This window comes from Eptesicus fuscus, chromosome 4 (assembly GCF_027574615.1).
Source record: "Eptesicus fuscus isolate TK198812 chromosome 4, DD_ASM_mEF_20220401, whole genome shotgun sequence".
NCBI lineage: Eukaryota > Metazoa > Chordata > Mammalia > Chiroptera > Vespertilionidae > Eptesicus > Eptesicus fuscus.
The window spans coordinates 72,938,824-72,958,042 of NC_072476.1; the positions used below are offsets into that span (position 1 = coordinate 72,938,824).

Genomic DNA, 19,219 nt, shown 5'->3' on the forward strand with positions numbered 1-19,219 from the left:
AAACTTTCAATGTATGCTTGTTTTTCTTGAATTAAATGTCAATACCATATAGGGGAGGGCACAAGTAGGTTTATGTGAAACACAGTTTATTCTTGTATTAATTTTTAATTATTGTGTTATTTTCCACAGGAATAACTGTAAACATACTTGTATCCCACCCTATATTAATTTTCATGTACATAAATTTATTTTGGTGATTACCAAGATTTACACATAATGAAAATTCTTTCCTCTTTTGTTCCCCTTCATATAGTGTATTCATGTGGAGAAGTTTTTTGGTCTTTTTAAAGATAATAATGAAGTTAACTGGATGAATATAGTAGTGATCCATTGATATTCTCTAGCACTTTTGGATATATGAGAAAAATCACTTTACTAGTAGCTGTTATTGTAACATCACAATAATTGGCCTAAATGCTGTTCACAGGTGATTTCCAGCTTGTCTCATGCTATAGGCAAGCAAAAGGAAAGGATAGAGTTGATGAGAACATTCTTCCACTGGCGAATTGGCCATGTCAAATCCCGACAGGATGTAAGTATAAAAACGAAAAGATGACTGGCAAATATTAGACTTCTGAATTCAAAATTGTTTAGGATCACATTTTAGAACTCTTGTTAAAGTCAAAGAAGGATTTATTATCTAATAAGTCAAAATGAATTTAATGTTGCTCTGTTTTCAAGGAATTTGATTTTGGTATAGTTTGGGGGAAAATACTTCATATTTTATAGATCTGTTGATATATCATTTCCTTTGTCACAATAGGTTAGTAGGGATTGTACCTAAATTACAAATGCCTTGGTAATGGAACCCCTTTAACAAATTTGACTCAAATATGATTATGTGAAGAAAGAATTTACAGTCTTTAACATATCATATGCTTCTCATTTTGTTTCTCCTTCTAAAATGCCTGAATACATTCTCCTCAAAAAGAGGCAACACTACAGTTATCCTATCTAATAAAAGGGTAGCAAATTAACCATCACTCCATCACAAAGATGGTGGTGCCATAGCCACAAGGTGGTGGCACCCAGTCCTCTCAGCCCCACCGGAGTCCCCCAGTCCCGAGTGGCCTCTGAGAGAGGGCAGCAGAGCGGCCTGGCGGAATGCTTGCTTCGTCGCCGCAGCAACAAGGCAAGCGTTCTGCACCGGCCATGGATTGGCCTCTGGCCAGGCCAGGGCACGGATGGGCCTCTGGGCCGTGGAGAGCCTCTGGGCAGCGGGCGTGGAGCGGCCAGGCCCCACAGAGAGCTACTGGTGCACGGATTCCTACTACTACATTATAAAATTGTATAAATGTTTGTTGTGTAGACTTGCATTAGAGTGAGAATTAAAGCCATGTCTGTATAGCTTTTTAAAAATTATCCTCAGTTTGTACATAATTTAAATTTGAACATTGTTCATTTTAATTAATAAGAGCTAACTCAACATATCAGTACAGGGAAACTGAGAGAGAATAATAAGTTATTGCATCAGAAGTGGAAAAGTATGAATATGTATATATCCTACAAGAAGACAAGAGTATAAAGACTTAAGAGTGTAGGAGGTGGAGATATATATATGTATGTGTGTGTGTCCGTGTGTATACATACATAGTTTTAATGTAATGCTCATGTGAGCCATTGAGTGATCTCTGTGCATTAGTTCCAATAAATTAATATTAAATGTTAATATTTTTTATTTATTTTTTTCCCAGTTTTATTTTTTTAAATCCTTTTTTTTTACATTTCTTTATTAATTAAGGTATTACATATGTGTCCTTATTCCCCTATCACCCCCCACCTCCCATTCATGCCCCCACCCCCCTGTTGTCTGTTTCCATTGATTAGGCTTATATGCATGCATGTAAGTCCTTTGGTTGATCTCAAATGTTAATATTTCTTAAACATTAATATTTAGTATTAATAACATCAGTATTTAATATTCCACTATTAGGGAATAGGATTCCTCCTAATGCTTTCATTTTTTAATTAATCCAAATAGATCAATCAACATTGATCAGAATGAAAAGAGCTATTTAAAATGAGTATTTAGACCATATTTTGAAACTTATTTATCAAGTGACATAATGAGAATATATTATATTGTTTTTATGTTAGCTGAAATAGTTGAGGCTGCCATCACTTTTTGAATAGTAAAACAAATTTAAGAAGATTGAAAATTGGAACTACTTCTTCAAAATAATTTAAATTCATTGATAAAAAGAATAGCATATGTTCCTATTTGAATCAGTTTGGCACTATATATGATGCAAAGTATGTAAATTAATCTTGCTTATGGTGGTGTCCACCAAGCCAAAGGGAAAACGATGCCATTTGAAGCCACAGTTACCTTTTCGTCTTCCAACCACTCTATTGTCCTAGTCCTGGTTTCAGCTAAAAGGTCATGCAGATTCAGAACTAAGATGGCAAGTGGCAAATTACTCATTTTCTTTCATTTGTTTTTTGTTGTTGTTTTTCCCCTAACTTGATTAGTTACATAAAACAATGATGTGTAATGGATAAGAAAGAACTTAGGCTCTGGAATAAAGCAAGAATGGCTTTTCCCTGTCTACTTGGGCAGGTTACTTAACCTCTATAAGCCTGTTCTCTATGCAGATAAGAATAATTACACAGGATTAAATAATAATGTATGTGCACTGCTCACCACTGTGTTATGTTTCGTTTTACTGCCAGTATATTTACCAGTGCACTGTGTTTTAAGGTTATAATACTTTCATTTAGGCTTATGAAGGGAAACTCGCTGACCAGTACTTCCAGAGAACTTTACTGAAGAAAGTGTGGATGGGCTGGCATTCCACGGTGCAAAAGAAGTGGAAGGACGTGGTGGAGCGAGCTTGTCAAGCAAGAGCCGAAGAAGTTTGTGTCCAAATTTCCAATGATTATGAAAACAAAGTTGCTGTGGTAAAACTTATATTTTTTATTTATTTTTACTTTCCTTTAATAGAAATAAACAAGATGGGTAGCATCACTCACTGTTACTTTTCTATAGTTAAGCAGAGTGACCCATTTCTAATTCCATTGAATGCAGTGTATCTTCAAATGAGACTATGTGACTATTTGGGAAAGAACAATGAGTCAGATTTAAAGACTTATTTATTCTTTAAAAGTTGTAACTCTGGCCTCCAAACTTATGTTGGAACTCTTGTGTGTACATGTGTTTTGACAATTTAAATCACTCATAGATCCTTATGTCTCTAAGAAAGCATGCTTTCTTATACTTCTTTTGGCTTTTATTTAGCCAAAAATAGAGACCAAAACCAAAAATGTTTATCCTCTTGTTAATTTAAATAAACTTTATTCATATAAAGTTGGATACAAATTGGAATTATCTTCCCATTGACTTTTAATAATACAATTAACATTGTTCCCACGGGAAAACATTTGAGACTCAAAATGAAATAAAAACTATATTGAAGAATGCAGTAGGCCTCTTGAAATAAAATACGAAAAGGAAAAAAATATTTCATCATTATACTACAAAGTTCTTAATGTTAAAAATCAGTATCATAATACAGACAACTTTCTGCAATTGAAAATGACATGCAAAAAATGGAGTCCCTTTAGATTTGGTCTGTGGAAAAATGTGTTGCAACTAATATCACTTTGCACTTTAAATTCTATAGTATCATTTAGTTTTTAAAAATGTTAATATTGCAGGCACTTAATTTTTTTTCTAAAGGGGTGAGGGCTGTCTGTGGCTCTTAATGTATTTTGTTTAATATTCTATATTCTACATAAAAGATTTATGGTAAGAAGTGATATATCTTTTTGTATAATTAAAACACATCAGCAACCTTCAGTGGGACTGGTACACAATTCCCCTTGTTTGAACCTTCAATTCATGGTTAGAAATGGAAATGGTGTGTTGAAAGACACTAAAAGTAAGATGCACCGTTTAAAATAAAGTGAGACACATAGCAGAAGAGGCATGTGGCAAAGTGTTTTTAGTACCTGTATTTCACCTAAAAATACTTCACAGTGTAAGTCTACTTTTTAACAATAAATAATATCCTTCCTTGTATTACAACGCTTTTTTAAAAAATTTGCCTTATTTTAGTTATCTGGAGCTTTGGAAAATGCAAAAGCTGAGATCCAAAGAATGCAACATGAAAAAGAGCACTTTGAAGATTCCATGAAAAAAGCTTTCATGAGGGGTGTGTGTGCATTAAATCTTGAAGCCATGACAATGTTTCAAAACAGAAATGATGCAGGTTAGTGTTTTACTTCAGAGTCTCTGCCTACTTTCAAAAAGAATTTGAGATTTCAGTGATTAGTATGGTCTACAGTACTAATTTTCTGCAATAGATATGTCTCATCCAGGCACACTGTATTTTTTTACAAATATTAGTAATTTACAAATATTAAAAAATTAGTAATATTTTTACTAATTTCAGAGAGGAAGGGAGAGAGAGAGAGCAATAGAAACATCAATGATGAGAGAGAAACATTGATTGGCTGCCTCCTGCACGCCCCCTACTGGGGGGGATCGAGCCCACAACCCAGGCATGTGCCCTTGACCAGAATTGAAACTGGGACCCTTCAGCCTGCAAGTGGATGCTCTATCCACTGAGCCAAACCAGCTGGGGCCAGGCACTGTATTTTTAACTTCATAGCGTCATATCCAGTTTTAAATCCATCATGAAAATTCACTTACTCAGGGTTTCTTATGGTATCTTAGATCTGAGCAAGTAAACTGTTGACTCTTAAGTACATAGGCTCAGAGTTACAACAATGCTTTGAATGTATAATGCCTTTAAGTGCAAAACTTCTATTTTTGTCTTTTTCTAATTAGCCAATTTCCTTGGACTATTTTGTTGATTAAATATTTCTTATCTAGTCATGGTTTCTCATTTTAAAAAATTGCTTGTTTTCCAGTTTAAGAGAAACCACAATTAAAACTCATTTTCAAAAGTTATAAATATAGGTCTGTCTATAGAAATTAAAAAATTATTTCAAGAAAAGTCCATGTATTGGCTCGGACCTGAGTTGTTTGTATCAGTTTCATGAAGATGGCTTGAAAGAGCACATGACAAGAGTCCTTTGCCACCAATTTGCAGTGAGGCCTAGTTTCCTTTTTGGGTTTGGGTTTTCTTCTCTGAACAAACAAGATAATATAAACCTTCTTTACCTTTTTAGCTTAATAGAGAGATTCTTGTGAAATACATTTGAAAACGCTTTTAAAAAAAGACTAGTAATTATAGCATGACTCAACTTACATGCTAAAGTATTTTTTCTTTTACAGTGGCTTTTTAAAAATATGTATTTTTATTTATTTCAGAGAGGAAGGGAGAGAGAGATAGAAACATCAATGATGAGAGAAAAATCATTGATCAATTATCTTCTGCGCGCCCCACACTGGGGATCAAGCCCATAACCCAGGCATATACCCTGACCTGGAATTGAACCATGACTTCTTGGTTCATAGGTCAATGCTCAACCACTGAGCCACACCAGTTGGACATTACTGTAGTCTTAATTCATTCAAATCAGCCTCCCATGTTTCATGTAAAACATGAACATTTTTGCAGTAGTTCCTTATAGTAAATCCTATCTAAGACTCATGGTTAACTTACTCATGAGACAGTTTCATTTTGTAATGTCATTAACATGATTTCATTCCAGTGAATAACTTCTCTGTACTTCATTTTAAAACATCAACAAACTTTTATTATATAAACTGTGCATGTTGTGGGTGACAGTAAATTAAAGCAAATTGTTCTCTCTCTGAAACCATTGAGGTATATGTCCCATATTTAGGTTAGAAACATAGAATTATAGATTATCAAGGCTAAATAGTTTATCTTGTTGATACCCCAAAGTGTGCTTGATTTCTCTAATAAATGGCTTTTTAATTGAGTATCAATGCTAAAAACAAACTTACCACCTCCTATAATAGACTAGTCTGCTTTCATTTAAAATTATTAGCAAGTTATATGTATTAAATTGATTAATTTAATTATCTACTCAGAAGAGATATTAGGTTCCACAAGTAAGGTGACAAATTATTATTAGAACTTCTTGCATTTAATTACAAGAAATCTGTTTTTCATAACATACTTATGAACATGAATTGACTTAGGACAGAGTGTTTTGCCACCTTTATAAATTGACCATCTTAAATTTTAAATTCAAATATAGCTGTGTCTTCTACAGGCAAACATCCATAACAGGATTTGAAGAAAATGTATTCTGATAATTACCCAACATGATTTGTTTTGCTCCTGTTGCTTTCACATCCACTGACTTCTGCAGCTAATGCCAAGTTCTGGGAACCCAATGGATTTTGGCCTTGTGCTATCTATACTAGTAATAGAGGAATATGCAAATTTGCCGGGACACCATCACATAACAACCAATCAGTACGGGGGTGGGGCCGCGGCCGAGAGTTCTCAGCATGCCTGTGCCAGGGGTCCAAAGGGTGCGTAGAGGAAGGGAGAGCAGATAGGCAGTTAGGGCAATCAGGCCAGGAGGGGAGAGCAGTTAAGGGGATCAGGCTGGCAGGGGAGAGCAGTTAGGCAGTTAGGGGGATCAGGCCAGCAGGGGAGAGCAGTTAGGGGCATCAGGCAGGCAGGCAGGTGAGCGGTTAGGAGCCAGTGGTTCCGGATTGTGAGAGTGATCCCAGATTGGAGAGGGTGCAGGCCAGGCTGAGAGGACACCCCCATCATGCACGAATTTTGTGCACCGGGTCTCTAGTGTTTGTCATAATGAGGGATAAAGATAATAGGAATAATAAGACACACAGTAAGCAATAGTGCTGGGGGAGTTACCAAAGGCAAAGTTCACTGTGATCTAATGCTGGATTTGCTCTGTGATATTTAGGTTTTGTGGCATTTCAATAACAGCTATTAGTTCTCACAAGAAAAAAAATCACATCTGGCCCCATTTCTTCCCTTAAAACAATTGCTTTTTATAATGCACTTTTTAATAATGCAATGTTCCTAATGTATCTGTCTTGTTAGAAAAAATCTAGTATTTGATTTTTTTTAATTTGTCCTGATTTTCTTCTGTGAATATGCCAATTAGAATAGATGGCGGAACAACCTTCTGGAATGACCTTCCGAGATGACTTTCCGGGATGACCAGTGGGTGGGGGGCAGGGCTGCTGCAAGGGCTGAGCTCCTTGCACGAATTTTATGCATCGGGCCTCTAGTAAAAATATATTTTAAAAAAAGAGAGAAGGCAAAGTGTGACAATAAAAATGGCCTTTAAATGATACCTGCCAATTTTCAAAGCAATTTTAGGAAGAGTAGAAAAATACTTAATAATTGAAAAAATTTATCCCAGTTAAAGCAAGAATAATTATTAAAACTTACAAACAGGAACTGCATACTCCCCCCCAGTTTAAGGAGAGTGGGTCATCTGTCTCTCTTCCAGTGAGTCCCTTGGCCAGACCTGACCTAAAAACAGACAAGTCAGAATCACTTTTTATCAAAAGCATGTTAAACTCAGTGTGTATATGTGTTAATTTCAAAGCAAAAACAGTATTTTATATTGAATTAGCCCCTTTCATCAAATGATTTCAAAGGACCCATGCATTATAGCCCTCATTAAACTTCGTTAATCAAAGTTTATATTTTTATATAAATTTAGTATAATAAAAGGACTTACACAAAAGCCCATATTTCTAGATGGAAAGAGGACAACATAGAAAACTATTTAAACATAGGGTTACATACTCCAGATATTCTGAAAACCCTCACCCTTGTTTTTGGTATCACAAAAATATGGTTTTAAGTAGAAATTTTAAACAAATTATAATATTGGGATGGAAAAATCTAAAATAGGACCCTTAGTTGCCCTACTCGGTTTGGCTCAATGGATAGAGTGTCACCTGCAGATAAAAAGGTCCCAGGTTCAATTCCAGTCAAAGGCACGTACCTTCGTTGTTGGCTCCTCCTGGCCTGGGCCCTGGTTGGGGCTCTTGCAGGAGGTAACCAATCAGTGTGTTTTTCTCACATTGATGTTTATGTCTTTCCCCCTCTCTTCCACTCCCTAAAAAAAAAAAAGAAAATCAATGGAAAAATATCCTTGGGTGAGGATTAACAAAATAAAATAAAATAGTACCCTTAGTCCTAGCTTCTCTAGAAAATGAGGTTATTCACTTCTTTGATCTAAGGTTAAGGTTCAGTTTTAAGAGAAAGTTACTATATGTGTGTCACTAAAATCAGTTAAGTGTGCAAATATGCTCTTAATTCTTGACTCAATCCACCTGCAAGAGCTCATTTCTTTTACAGTGTCAAGATTTACTTATTGATTTATTATTGTTTGCTGAAAAATCAAAATACACTTTTTGTTAGGATAGGAGCAGTGGAAGGAAATGAGAGTGTGTGTTGTATCACGAAATTATTCTAAAGATCTAAATATCAGGACATTTATCAGAATAGTTGCATAAATTAACACAAAAGGACATAAATCCTCAGTGTGACATTGTAATGGCTGTGAGGTCCCACCTGAGTACAGAATTTATTTTTTTCTTTTAAATAACAGCAAATTATTCATTCGCTTTCACATATTGAAGGAAGTGGTCGGAAGTCTTCAGTGGTTAATGCTTACATAAGTCAGTTAACAGTGACAAACTATTAACTGAACATGTATACAATATATGACAAATTTCTACATTTCTGTTATGACCAATTTGTAGCTATTACATATTAAAACTGTTGGGAGATAAAAGTAATCTTAACTTGGAAGAATGTAGATGGAATTAACTTGTCATTTTTACGGCTAGACTTCACAAATAGTAAGAAGGAAGAGTATGGTCCTGCTCATCTGGATCCTTCGGCTGCGATACCCTCAGCAGCCGCCACAGCACCGTCCTCAGCAGCAGCAGCCATGGGGGCGGCCAGCACTGCTGCCTTTCCCTCCGCCACGACCATCACCTCTGCGGGGACTGCTTCCGCCTCCTCTGTTTCTGCTCCTCTTGGTGCGGGATCCACAGTTCCCACTGCGTCCGAAGAAACGGTCAGTGCAGTGCACGCAGGTGCCAGTGTTAGGAAAGGGTTCCCAGCTTGTGGGTATATCGGATATTCTGAACTTTTTTCTCATGGATAAAAAAGTCGCTAGAGTTTTAGGCCAAGTCACAGAAAATATTTAATACACCAAGTAGCTAAAACATTAATTTGTAAGTTCTATAGAAAGTTCTACAGTAGTGATAATTGAACAAAAATAAAGAACTTTTTCATTTTACATTTTTCAAAAACTATTCAGGAAAAATAGATTTTAGAGTTGATTTGGTTTTCTTTGTTTTTAATTTTGAAGAAAACTCGTTGGTATATTCAAGGACTTAGTAGGTTAATGACTCTTTTATATATTTTCTGTTCAACTACAGCCTTCCCTTTTCCTGGATAGACATTATCATTAACACTACTACTCTGTAGTAACTCCATCTTGATTTGATTAGATTTTAATGTTTAATTCATAATTAGAATGAACACAGGAACAGTTTTTCCTAGAGGCATCATTAGAGAAGTGCTTAGAGGGGAAGAGCATTGTCTGGGGATGGAGTAATGGTGTGAGAATTGGCCGGAAGGGAAATTGACCATGCTATTAATGTGGTAAGGGTTAGAGCACAGCATGGTTCTGACTCCTCCACCTCCTGGTTTTAAACCTGTATTCCTCAGTGTCTCTCAAGAGAGAAAGGTATAGGGATACAAGTCAGGCTTATCTGACTCACCTCTGTAGGGCTTTTTTCCTTTATTTTTTACACTCTATCCTTCCCTCCTCTAGCTTGGCACAAAGGCATGTGTAGTTCTGTAAGGTCTGCGGGATCGGGCCTAAACCGGCACTCAGACATCCCCCGAGGGGTCCTGGATTGCAAGAGGGTGCAGGCCAGGCTGAGGGACACACACATACCCCCCTCCCGTGCATGAATTTTGTGCACCGGGCCTCTACTGTTAAATAAAATGTCAGCATTTCATGGTGGGAAACATTTTTCAAAAAAAAAAAACACATTAGGCAAGTTATATAAGCAAATAAATTGCGGTTCATGAGTTTGGACAATAGATGGCACTTTACTTTTTCTAATTCCATTTGGAATAATTGAGGGATTTTAGTTGTATTTTTAAGCTATTTAGTAAAGTGTGTCTAATAATGTTCTCTTCGTCTGAATGAAAATGAAAGGGTATCATTAGGCAGTTGGTGCTGCTTTCCCATTTTATAAATGAGGAAATTGAGGCTTAGAGAGAGTAACTTGCCTGAGGACACAGTAACAAAAGTAGACTGTGTCAGTTCTCTTTATTTTATTGCTTTTGTTTTTGCCCAGCTAATGTAATTAGTTGACAGTGGGGAAAAATGAGTACACATATGTATTACCCCTGATATAAATATAATTTTTATGGGGTTTTGTCCAGCAGTAAGCAACAAAATCTATAAAAGCTACCATTACTTTATGATCTGATCATTGCATTTTTTTTGGCAATATATTCTGTAGAAATAACTCTCAAAGGAAAAGGAGTCCATTTCCACAAAAATTTGCTATATATAATAGGAAAAGAACTGAGATAATTAGATAAACTAGTTTGTTGGTATTAAAATCTCTCAAAATTGTAGCAATTCTCTATTCATGGGGGAAAAAAGTATACTAACAAAGCAATAAGAAAAAAGGCAGAACACAAAAGTATTTGTAATAATAATATTAATTATGCATAGGAATCAGAAGAGTTCATAAAACAGATGAATGGTTGCCAGGGGTTAGGAGTAATGGAGTAAGGGGGATGGATATGACTAAAGGATAGCATGAGGGACATCTTTATGGTGATGGAATAGTTCTGTGTCTTCATTGCCAAATCTTCACATGTAATCTATAGATATAAAAGCCTAAGTGTCCATCTGACTGTCCAACCGGTAGCTATGATGCACACTGACAACCAGGGGGCAGACACTCAGTGCAGGAGCTGCCACGATGTACACTGGCCATTTAAAAATAAACAGCATCACGGACCTGGCGCTGACAAACCAACACTCGGCTTCCCCACAAGGGACACAGGCCCACCACCCCACCGGAGCGACACCCCACCCAATCACAGCCAATGCTGCCAAGACCCCATGGCACAAAATGCAGCCACAGCCCAGCCACAGCCCAGCCCAGCCCGAAAACGGTAGCAGTGGGCGCCGGGTAATGACATCACGTAGCAACGCCTGGCTTCCTCTCCCTAGCAACTAGCCTCCTTGGAGTTTCTTCAGCCCAGGAACCCGACTTGCTTTATATCCAGGTGCAAACATTTTACAGTTTAACCAAATGCTTATTAAGCATTTTCCCGTGCATCATCTCATTTGATCCTCACAGAAGTCCTGGAGTAGGTAGATAGGAGGCTCAGTAGAACCCTATTTTCTTTTCATTAGCCAGAAAACAGAGATTTAGAAAGTTTAGAAACTTGACCTGACTGAAATGAAGTAAGAAATGGTGGACATTGAAAATGAGTTCAGGTTTTCTCACTGTGCAGAATATAGTCAAACACTGTGACGGTTAAATATTTTACCCTTTGTTCTCCCTGTGTGATCTACAATAATAATTGCTTCGTGTTGATATTTACTGCTGTATTGCTGACAATTACCTGAAAGAGAAGCTGGGGTACTTCACTGGGCTGGAAAAAGTTTAGCTAAATCAGAAAGCAGGTCTAATTAAGCAAGTTCATCTATATATATAAAAGGCAAGTTGACTCATGCAGGCACAGTACATATAAAGCTCTTGCTGGCACCAATCACACACATGTGTTTCGATTTGTGATTGTTGGTCATGAATTTGGTTGACACTTTTATTATAGAGAAAGGGCGAATAGTGATATTAAAATATTTCTTCTAATTAATTTCCTTTCAATGTGCATGAATCCGTGCACCGGATCACTAGTAAAGTGATATAGATCTATACCCAGACATTTTACCAATGTCAGCCTCCTGGTTTTGATGTCATAATTATCCCATAATTATTTAAAATGTAATCATTTCCAGAAACTGGGTGCAGAATGCACATGATCTCTACATTGTCTTTATAACTTCCTATAAATTTATAAGTATTTCTAAAAAAACAGTTTTTTTTAAAGTTGGTGAAGTACTATATAAAATAGTTGGCATACCAAAGTTAAAGGGATGCTCTGCGGTGCTCGGTTTTATGTTGTGATTTTTGTCTCATTGTTTCAAGTTTTTATTTTTTTTCATGTTAAAGTTGATTGAATATACAATTATTTTAAGTGCCTATGTATTTTCTTCATAAGTTATAGAACCAAAAGTGTTTAAATTTTGCCATGGATTTTCTACCAACTAAATATTTATTTACTTTTTTAGTATGTACCCAGAGTTGTGACATCTGCACAACAGAAAGCTGGAAGAACAATTACCGCCCGGATCACAGGGAGATCTGATTTTGCTTCAAAAAACAGAATTAGTAGCAGTTTAGCTATAATGGGAGTTTCTCCTCCCATGAGTTCAGTTGTTGTGGAAAAACATCATCCAGTCACAGTGGTGAGTCCACATTTTGACCTTTTGTCAAAATCTATGTCCTGAAATTTATAGACCAATAAATACTTAAATGACATGCTGAGGAGAAGATCAACATTCATGATGACTGGTGCTTATTCTGCCTTTTACTATTTTGTCTTTCTATGCTTATAATTACACACCTGTCTGAATCTGCCTTTCCTCTTTTAAGAAATTAATTTCAAAAACATTCTTTCTTCTCAACAGTGTAAAAATTATCCAATACATAAAGCAATACAGTTTGTCAGTGGCTAGAAGGGTAAAATATATAAATGATTTCTCATTCATTTAAAAAAGAGGCAAAAACTGTTCGCTTATTAATAACTAGTTGTTCATGTAGCAGGTTTTTATTACAAGAAATACTTCCCTACTTTTATAATTTTTAATTTTTGCTCCTTATTTTAAATTCTTTTTCCCCTTCTTCAATACAATTGTCATCATATTTCTAGTTTGGAAAAAAGTTGGTGCCTCCGAGGAATTTAAGCAAAAAAAAAAAAATAGTTAGTATCCCAATTATGCTACTTATTGCCTTTTTGATCATATATAAAACAAGGAAAATAGTTGAGCCTCCTTTTTCTGTTGTGTAAAATGGGAGTCAAAGAGTACTTAGCTCTTATGGTTTGTTGTCAGAATTCAGGATTAAATGAGATAATGTTGTAGAAAGGCACTTTGTAAACTGTAAAACCAAAAGCAAATAAAAATTGCTAGAAAAGGATTCAGGAACCCTATCTGGTTTGGCTCAATGGATAGAGCCTTGGCCTGCGGACTGAAAGGTCCCAGGTTCGATTCCAGTCAAGGGCACATGCCTGGGTTGCAAGCTCGATCCCCAGTAGGGAGTGTGCAGGAGGAGCCAATCAATGATTCTCATCATTGATGTTTCAATCTCTCTCTCCCTCTCCCTTCCTCTCTCTGAAATCAGTAAAAATATACATATATATATTTTTTTTAAAAAAGGATACAGGAATACCTCTGCATTATTTCTTGTATTCAAGAATTATCTCAAAAATTTTAATTTTTAAAAGTAACAAGAACATATTCCCAAAGAGAAACAGGATTGCTTTTCGGAGAGAATTCTCTCACCTTGGTCAATGTGCTCAGTGGTTAGAGTATTGGCCCGAGGCCCAGAGAGTCTCAGGTTCGATTCCCAGTCAAGGGCACATACCTGGTTGCAGGTTCAATCACCGGCCCTGGTTGGGGCATGTACAGGAGGCAACCAATCAATGTGTCTCTCTCACATCAATATTTCTCTCTGTCTCTCCCCTTCCCTTCCATTCTCTCTAATGGAAAAAAATAACAATAAAAAACACAAAATAATTTTTTAAAAAAAGATGAAGGCTTTAAAGAGACTAGACATGTTATTTTTAATTTAGATAGCCTTTGTTTTTAGATTAATAATAGAAATTCATACTTTATAGAAAAATAAGGAACTAAAGACTTTTAACCTGTTTCTGATGTTCATCTCACAAACTGCCCTTTGCACCTGCAGTACTTCTCCAATAATTGGCCATGAATTAGAAAGCCACAAACTGCTCCCATTATTACCTGATTTGGATATGTGACAGACATGATGGCGAGCCTCTCTACAATTTTACATTTTTCCTAAGAATCAAGATCCAGAACTACTAGAAAGTTATTACTACTAATAAACCAGTAATCAGATCTCTGACACTTTAGCCCCATCTGCTGGTTAATTGCTTGCTCTTGGTGCTACTTCATTCTCTACTGGATTTTGTAGATCATGATACCCATGGTAACGTGAATCTATTTCTACAGTTCCTCTTGCCAGTCCTCCCCAAAGAAAAACACCTCTTTCGACAGGGTCAGATTAGGTAGTTAGCAACTAAAATTTCATAGTAGTGGCAAGAATATCTTCCATTTGTTACGATTACCCAGTTAATTTATGTACAAAGAAACATTTATAAAAATATTTAAGGTTATTTTTCCATTTCCTTAAAGAGAAGCTCTTATTCTTAAAGCAGAATCTAAAATGAAGACCTGCATATCTGTATCATAAAGCTTTTGAAATGCATAGTGAATGTTTTGATCAAATATATATAATTTTACTTCAAGTATTTTAGAGATGGCTTTTCTAAGTGGAAGACCCTAATCGGAACCTCCATGTGCTAGTCAGTGACATGAACTGAGAACTCATCTGCATAACAAATCCACTGTGGCCTAGTGAGAAGCTGTATTGGGTATAATACAGGAAAGCCTTACCAGTATACGTGTACATATTACACAGATGTATACATGTAATGTGTACTTAAGTACATAATACGGACTTGAACATGTTGCATGTATAGATGAAGGCAGATGTGTCCTGACTTTAATGCATCAGTGCTCATGTCTAAGATGTTCCTCTGAGCTCAGAGGCAGCGTACATGTCCTCCCCCAACATGTGTCCTCAGTCTCTACTTATTTCTTTATTTAGAAAGTTGTGGTCCATATGAAGGGAGCACCAGGCCTCTGAGAAGTCCTCCTCGTGTGTCACCAAAAAAGGTTTAGTCAGTTCCCAGGAGAACCAGGTGAAATATGACAGACCTGCTTTATGCTGGTGTGAAGCAAGGACCAGACTGGATTCCTTACATGTTCCCCAGGATTGGACTCCACATATTCACAGTGGAGGGCTTGGGGGGTAGGACCCTTCTTTCAGACACCACAAAGTCCCTTTCTTCACTTCGCCTCTCTAAGCATTATAAGATTCCATCCAGTTGAGTCCTCCTTGAGAAATGAATGCTCCCATGGCTCTCTCTGTGCTCTCGCATAAATTATGGGTATTGAACACATCAGTCTAATTGGCTGTGGGTTCCTTATGGAAAAGAACTACAACTTGTCATAACCACTACTTCAATTCATTGCTTGACACTTAACGAATGTTGGGTTAAATTATAAATGATAAAATGATATTTAATATGTGTAATTTTATAGGATTATTAAAATAGATTTTTATCTTTTCAGCAAACCATTCCTCAAGCTGCTGCAGCAAAATACCCCCGGACTATTCATCCTGAAAGTACTACCTCAGCTTCCAGATCTCTCGGAACCAGATCAACTCACACCCAGTCTCTCACAAGCGTTCACTCCATCAAAGTGGTTGACTAAAATGAATGTGTTCATATTAAGATCTTCTAAGTGCTCTGGTTTTACCAAGGATTAGAAGTCTTTAGTTTCAAATTTTTCCATATTTTTAGAACATCATGGATACATCATGTTCACCTTTTCAAAATTATAAGAGACTTTTCAAGCCACACCATCCTTTGTAAAATAATATGTAGGATTATTTTAATGTTATTTTTTTAATTTAAGCAATTAAGTAAAACTTTTTTAAATTAAAAAACTGGACTATATTTTTTAATAGGCTCAGCCTGTGGCTGATTTTACCATCAAAGTATATAAATCCTGTTTTCTCTACATTATTCCACAAAGCTGAATCATTTCTAAGGTTACTAAGTAAACTTTGAGAAGTTTATTTTAAAAATTATTAAAACTAATAGAAACTAAGGTATTTTTATTTTTAAGTGAAAAAGATAAAAACCAAGAGTAGTGATATTTTTACCACAGAGTTTTTTGTGACTGTAGTATATTTGTCTTCATTTTCTAGTAGTCCAGCAATTAAAGATAGGGGGAAATGGCAACACCTATGAATAATTTTTGATGTTAAAAGGGAAAAAATTTACCAGCACAAAAACACAGTTACAGAAACATAAAAAGAAAATTTTCTATTAGAATGATCCTATTTCTGATATTCTTCCTTGTCTCTTTTGAAAACGCAGTTTTGAATCCATATTGTTCTCACTAAACATTCAGTGTCCTGGAATGGTATAGCCCTGGGCAAATCTTTCAAGCCTGAAGAGAGACTTTTCAGTGCTGGCCAATAGGAAAATACCGTCTGGGCAGAACTGACCAAGGAGTACAGAACCAGGCTTCTTAGGGTTTTATTGCTGGTTGCCGGGGTTAAAGTACTTATGGGTTGCATAAAAAATGAGTAGATTCTGAAGCATCTGTCTAGGGCCTCAATTTCCATATTGTTAACAGGAAATTAACAATATCAGATATCCCATTTTCTAACGGGGCAAACCAAGGCTTTTCTGAATTATTAGAAGTATCTGGCCATGTCTTAAAGAGTATTAGACCCTTCTTATGCCAAACTTGTTCTGGGTTCTGGCCCAGCTACTACTGTGGCAAACAGCTCATGGATTACAACAAACACAAACCAACAGCACCTCATCTACTGCCTATACAGAGGGCAATCTCCTTCCCCCCTCTCCCCCCCCCCCCCCCCCCCGGGGCTTCCTCCCCTCCCAGTCCAGTCATGAGAAACAGGCAGGCTCCATGTGCAGTCCCCTCATACAGCCCTGAATTAACACCCGTTGTGGTAAACAGATCAAGTCTTCCTTTCTCCCCGCTATAGCCGTCCCATCTCTCATCTCTTGGAAAAGAGTACCCTCGAGGTCAAATAAGTTGTGCTTGGTACCAAGTGGTGGCCAATTTAGTAGTTCACCCTGGTCTAGGCTCTCCCTCCGTCGCCTATCGCCCCTTTTCCTTCACTCCTGCTCCCTTGAGTTTGCACTCCTGAAAGAAGCAGTGGCATGTGAACTGGCTTCAGGCTCCGCTCTTTGAAGAACCTCAGTTACAATTAGGAGCAGTTTTCAGTGTGCAAGCCATAACCATGAGGACAAACTGAAGTCAATATTATGAATACTGTGATTAAGAATATTATAAATCTTTTTAAACTTCAAGTTCTGGAAGCTATATGGTATAAAGCATCAAGTAGTTAGTGTTAGCCTTAGTTAACGTAAATTCAACAATTAAAACACTTTATACAATAAGAGTATGTATTCATATTTCTTTTTCTATAAAGAGGTTACCCAGATTTGGGGGGTGGGCAGGAAGAGGAGTAGCAAGGTCAGTAGAAACTGGCCAGACTGAAGAACAGATGGAGACAAGACTTTTCACTGAATACCTTTGTTAAAACTTGGGAATCATGTGAACATATTAACTGTTTTAAACATTCATAACGTTAAGTGGGCCAAAGACGTAGAACTATAAATTCATGATAGAATTAACTGGATTGAAATTGCTCATGATATTATTTCTGGCCTTATAGGCCTAGAGTCAGAATTTGAGAATGGAGAGCCTTAAATTATAATGAATAGGTGCCTATAAACTGCCATAAATTGGTACTTGATTTAATGTTTAATAATTTTATCAGATTTCAAAAATAATACATGTTCATTGTGGAAAAAATTGGAAAGTACCAAGAAGTACAAAGAAAATAAAGTCACCTATAAATCACCAAGAGATAAAAAATACTGGTGTATATACCTCTGGCCTTTCCATACATACTACACATATGTGTTATTTAAAGCCAAGAGTGACTATAATTTCCAAAGCCAGTTTCACTTACAAGAGGAATAATAGTTAAGAGGTCAATACTATGGGCATGAGGCTACAGGCATTCTCCCTTCATCCTCACCAAACTGCTATGGCAGGTATTTCTTCCATTTTTATAGAGAAGGAAACTGGAGATTTGGAAATTTGAATATTAGAATGCCCAAAGTTTCATAATTAAAGTGTCAAAATCACGACTCAAAACCGTGTCTGTCTTAAAAGCCCTGGTTTTCCTATACGCCATGATGCTGCTGCCACAATCACATTTTTCTAAAACATGAGGTACAAAATCCTCCTAGATTATGCTGTCACATATGTTACATCAAATGACAGAATTGGGAAAATCACATACAACTTGCCTTAAGCAAAAGCCAAAAATGTTTTTTGACTTTTCATTTCAGTGGTTGGAAAGTAGAATACCACTTTTTCATCTGTTAGGGGTCCTATTGCCACCATCTTCGTAGCTGAAAATCAGTCCTGCTAGAGGAACTTCATGGCATTAAAGAGCTGAACTTCAAAGGACTGGATGCTGAGTGGAAAATCATTTAAATACAATTTCTCTAGGCTTTTATGAAACTGCATTTCTTGGGCTTTGAGTTAGTTTCACTTTTGAATTGATGGATCTTTTCTGGGGAAAAAAATAGCATAAAATTTATTATTAATGGCTAACATTTATTAAGCATTTACTATGTGCCAGGCACTATTACACACTTAATCCCACAACAGCCCTTCGCCATAGATCCCTTTTTTCCTAGTTAATCAATGAGAACACTGACACAGCGAGGTTACAGGACTTCTCACGGTCACACAGCTTATTAGCATTGGAGTTCGGGCGTAAGTTCAGAGCCCATGTCCTGCACCCCTTCAGAAAAAGCCTCTAGTCACTCCCTGGGAGTTCTTATGGACACACTTCCCCAGTGCTATGCGGACAATGCCATGGACGGCAGGCATCGCCCAGGCACTATTCCTTATACTTGAAACAGAATATTGGATCGGGTGTCTGATTTGTAGAAGTGTGGTCTCAGCTTCAGGTAAAACTGCATCATGAAAAAAAATGGCAGAGGTTGCTCTATTTTGTGTGAATGGTTATGATTACATGTAAGTTATAACACCACCTAATTTATTGATAAGTATTCAAAGCATCTTCCCTGACACGATAATCTTGGGAAGAGTAATTTTTAGCACTAACCTCGGCTGGCAAAGCAATAAGCTGCCTGCTCTTTGCTTCCAACCCAGAGATGACATTTTCAAAGACACTAACTTGCCGTTTCCCAACAGGAGCCAAGTAGCTTCTGGAGCGAGACAATTCTTGGTTGTGGAGAACTATCCTTATGACCTAGTTCAGCGTTCCTGTCCC

The 19,219-nt window shown here is 36.8% G+C and overlaps 2 protein-coding genes across 6 annotated transcripts in view; one reads left to right on the plus strand and one right to left on the minus strand.

Moving 5' to 3' along the window:
• Window positions 1–16,710, plus strand: part of POC5 (POC5 centriolar protein) — a 32,430-nt gene extending 15,720 nt beyond the window's left edge. For all 5 annotated transcript variants that reach the window (XM_054715161.1, XM_054715164.1, XM_054715162.1 and 2 more), the window contains 6 exons: window positions 428–532; window positions 2,722–2,901; window positions 4,058–4,211; window positions 8,729–8,961; window positions 12,280–12,456; window positions 15,430–16,710. In XM_054715161.1, coding sequence (XP_054571136.1) covers window positions 428–532; window positions 2,722–2,901; window positions 4,058–4,211; window positions 8,729–8,961; window positions 12,280–12,456; window positions 15,430–15,573 — 993 coding nt within the window. In that variant the 3' untranslated portion in view covers window positions 15,574–16,710. The remainder of the gene's footprint in view (window positions 1–427; window positions 533–2,721; window positions 2,902–4,057; window positions 4,212–8,728; window positions 8,962–12,279; window positions 12,457–15,429) is intronic.
• Window positions 16,711–18,422: 1,712 nt separating this feature from the next.
• The window catches only part of ANKDD1B (ankyrin repeat and death domain containing 1B), a 46,311-nt gene continuing 45,514 nt past the window's right edge, over window positions 18,423–19,219 (minus strand). Inside the window, 1 exon segment of the mRNA XM_054714345.1 lies at window positions 18,423–18,490. Coding sequence (XP_054570320.1) covers window positions 18,423–18,490 — 68 coding nt within the window.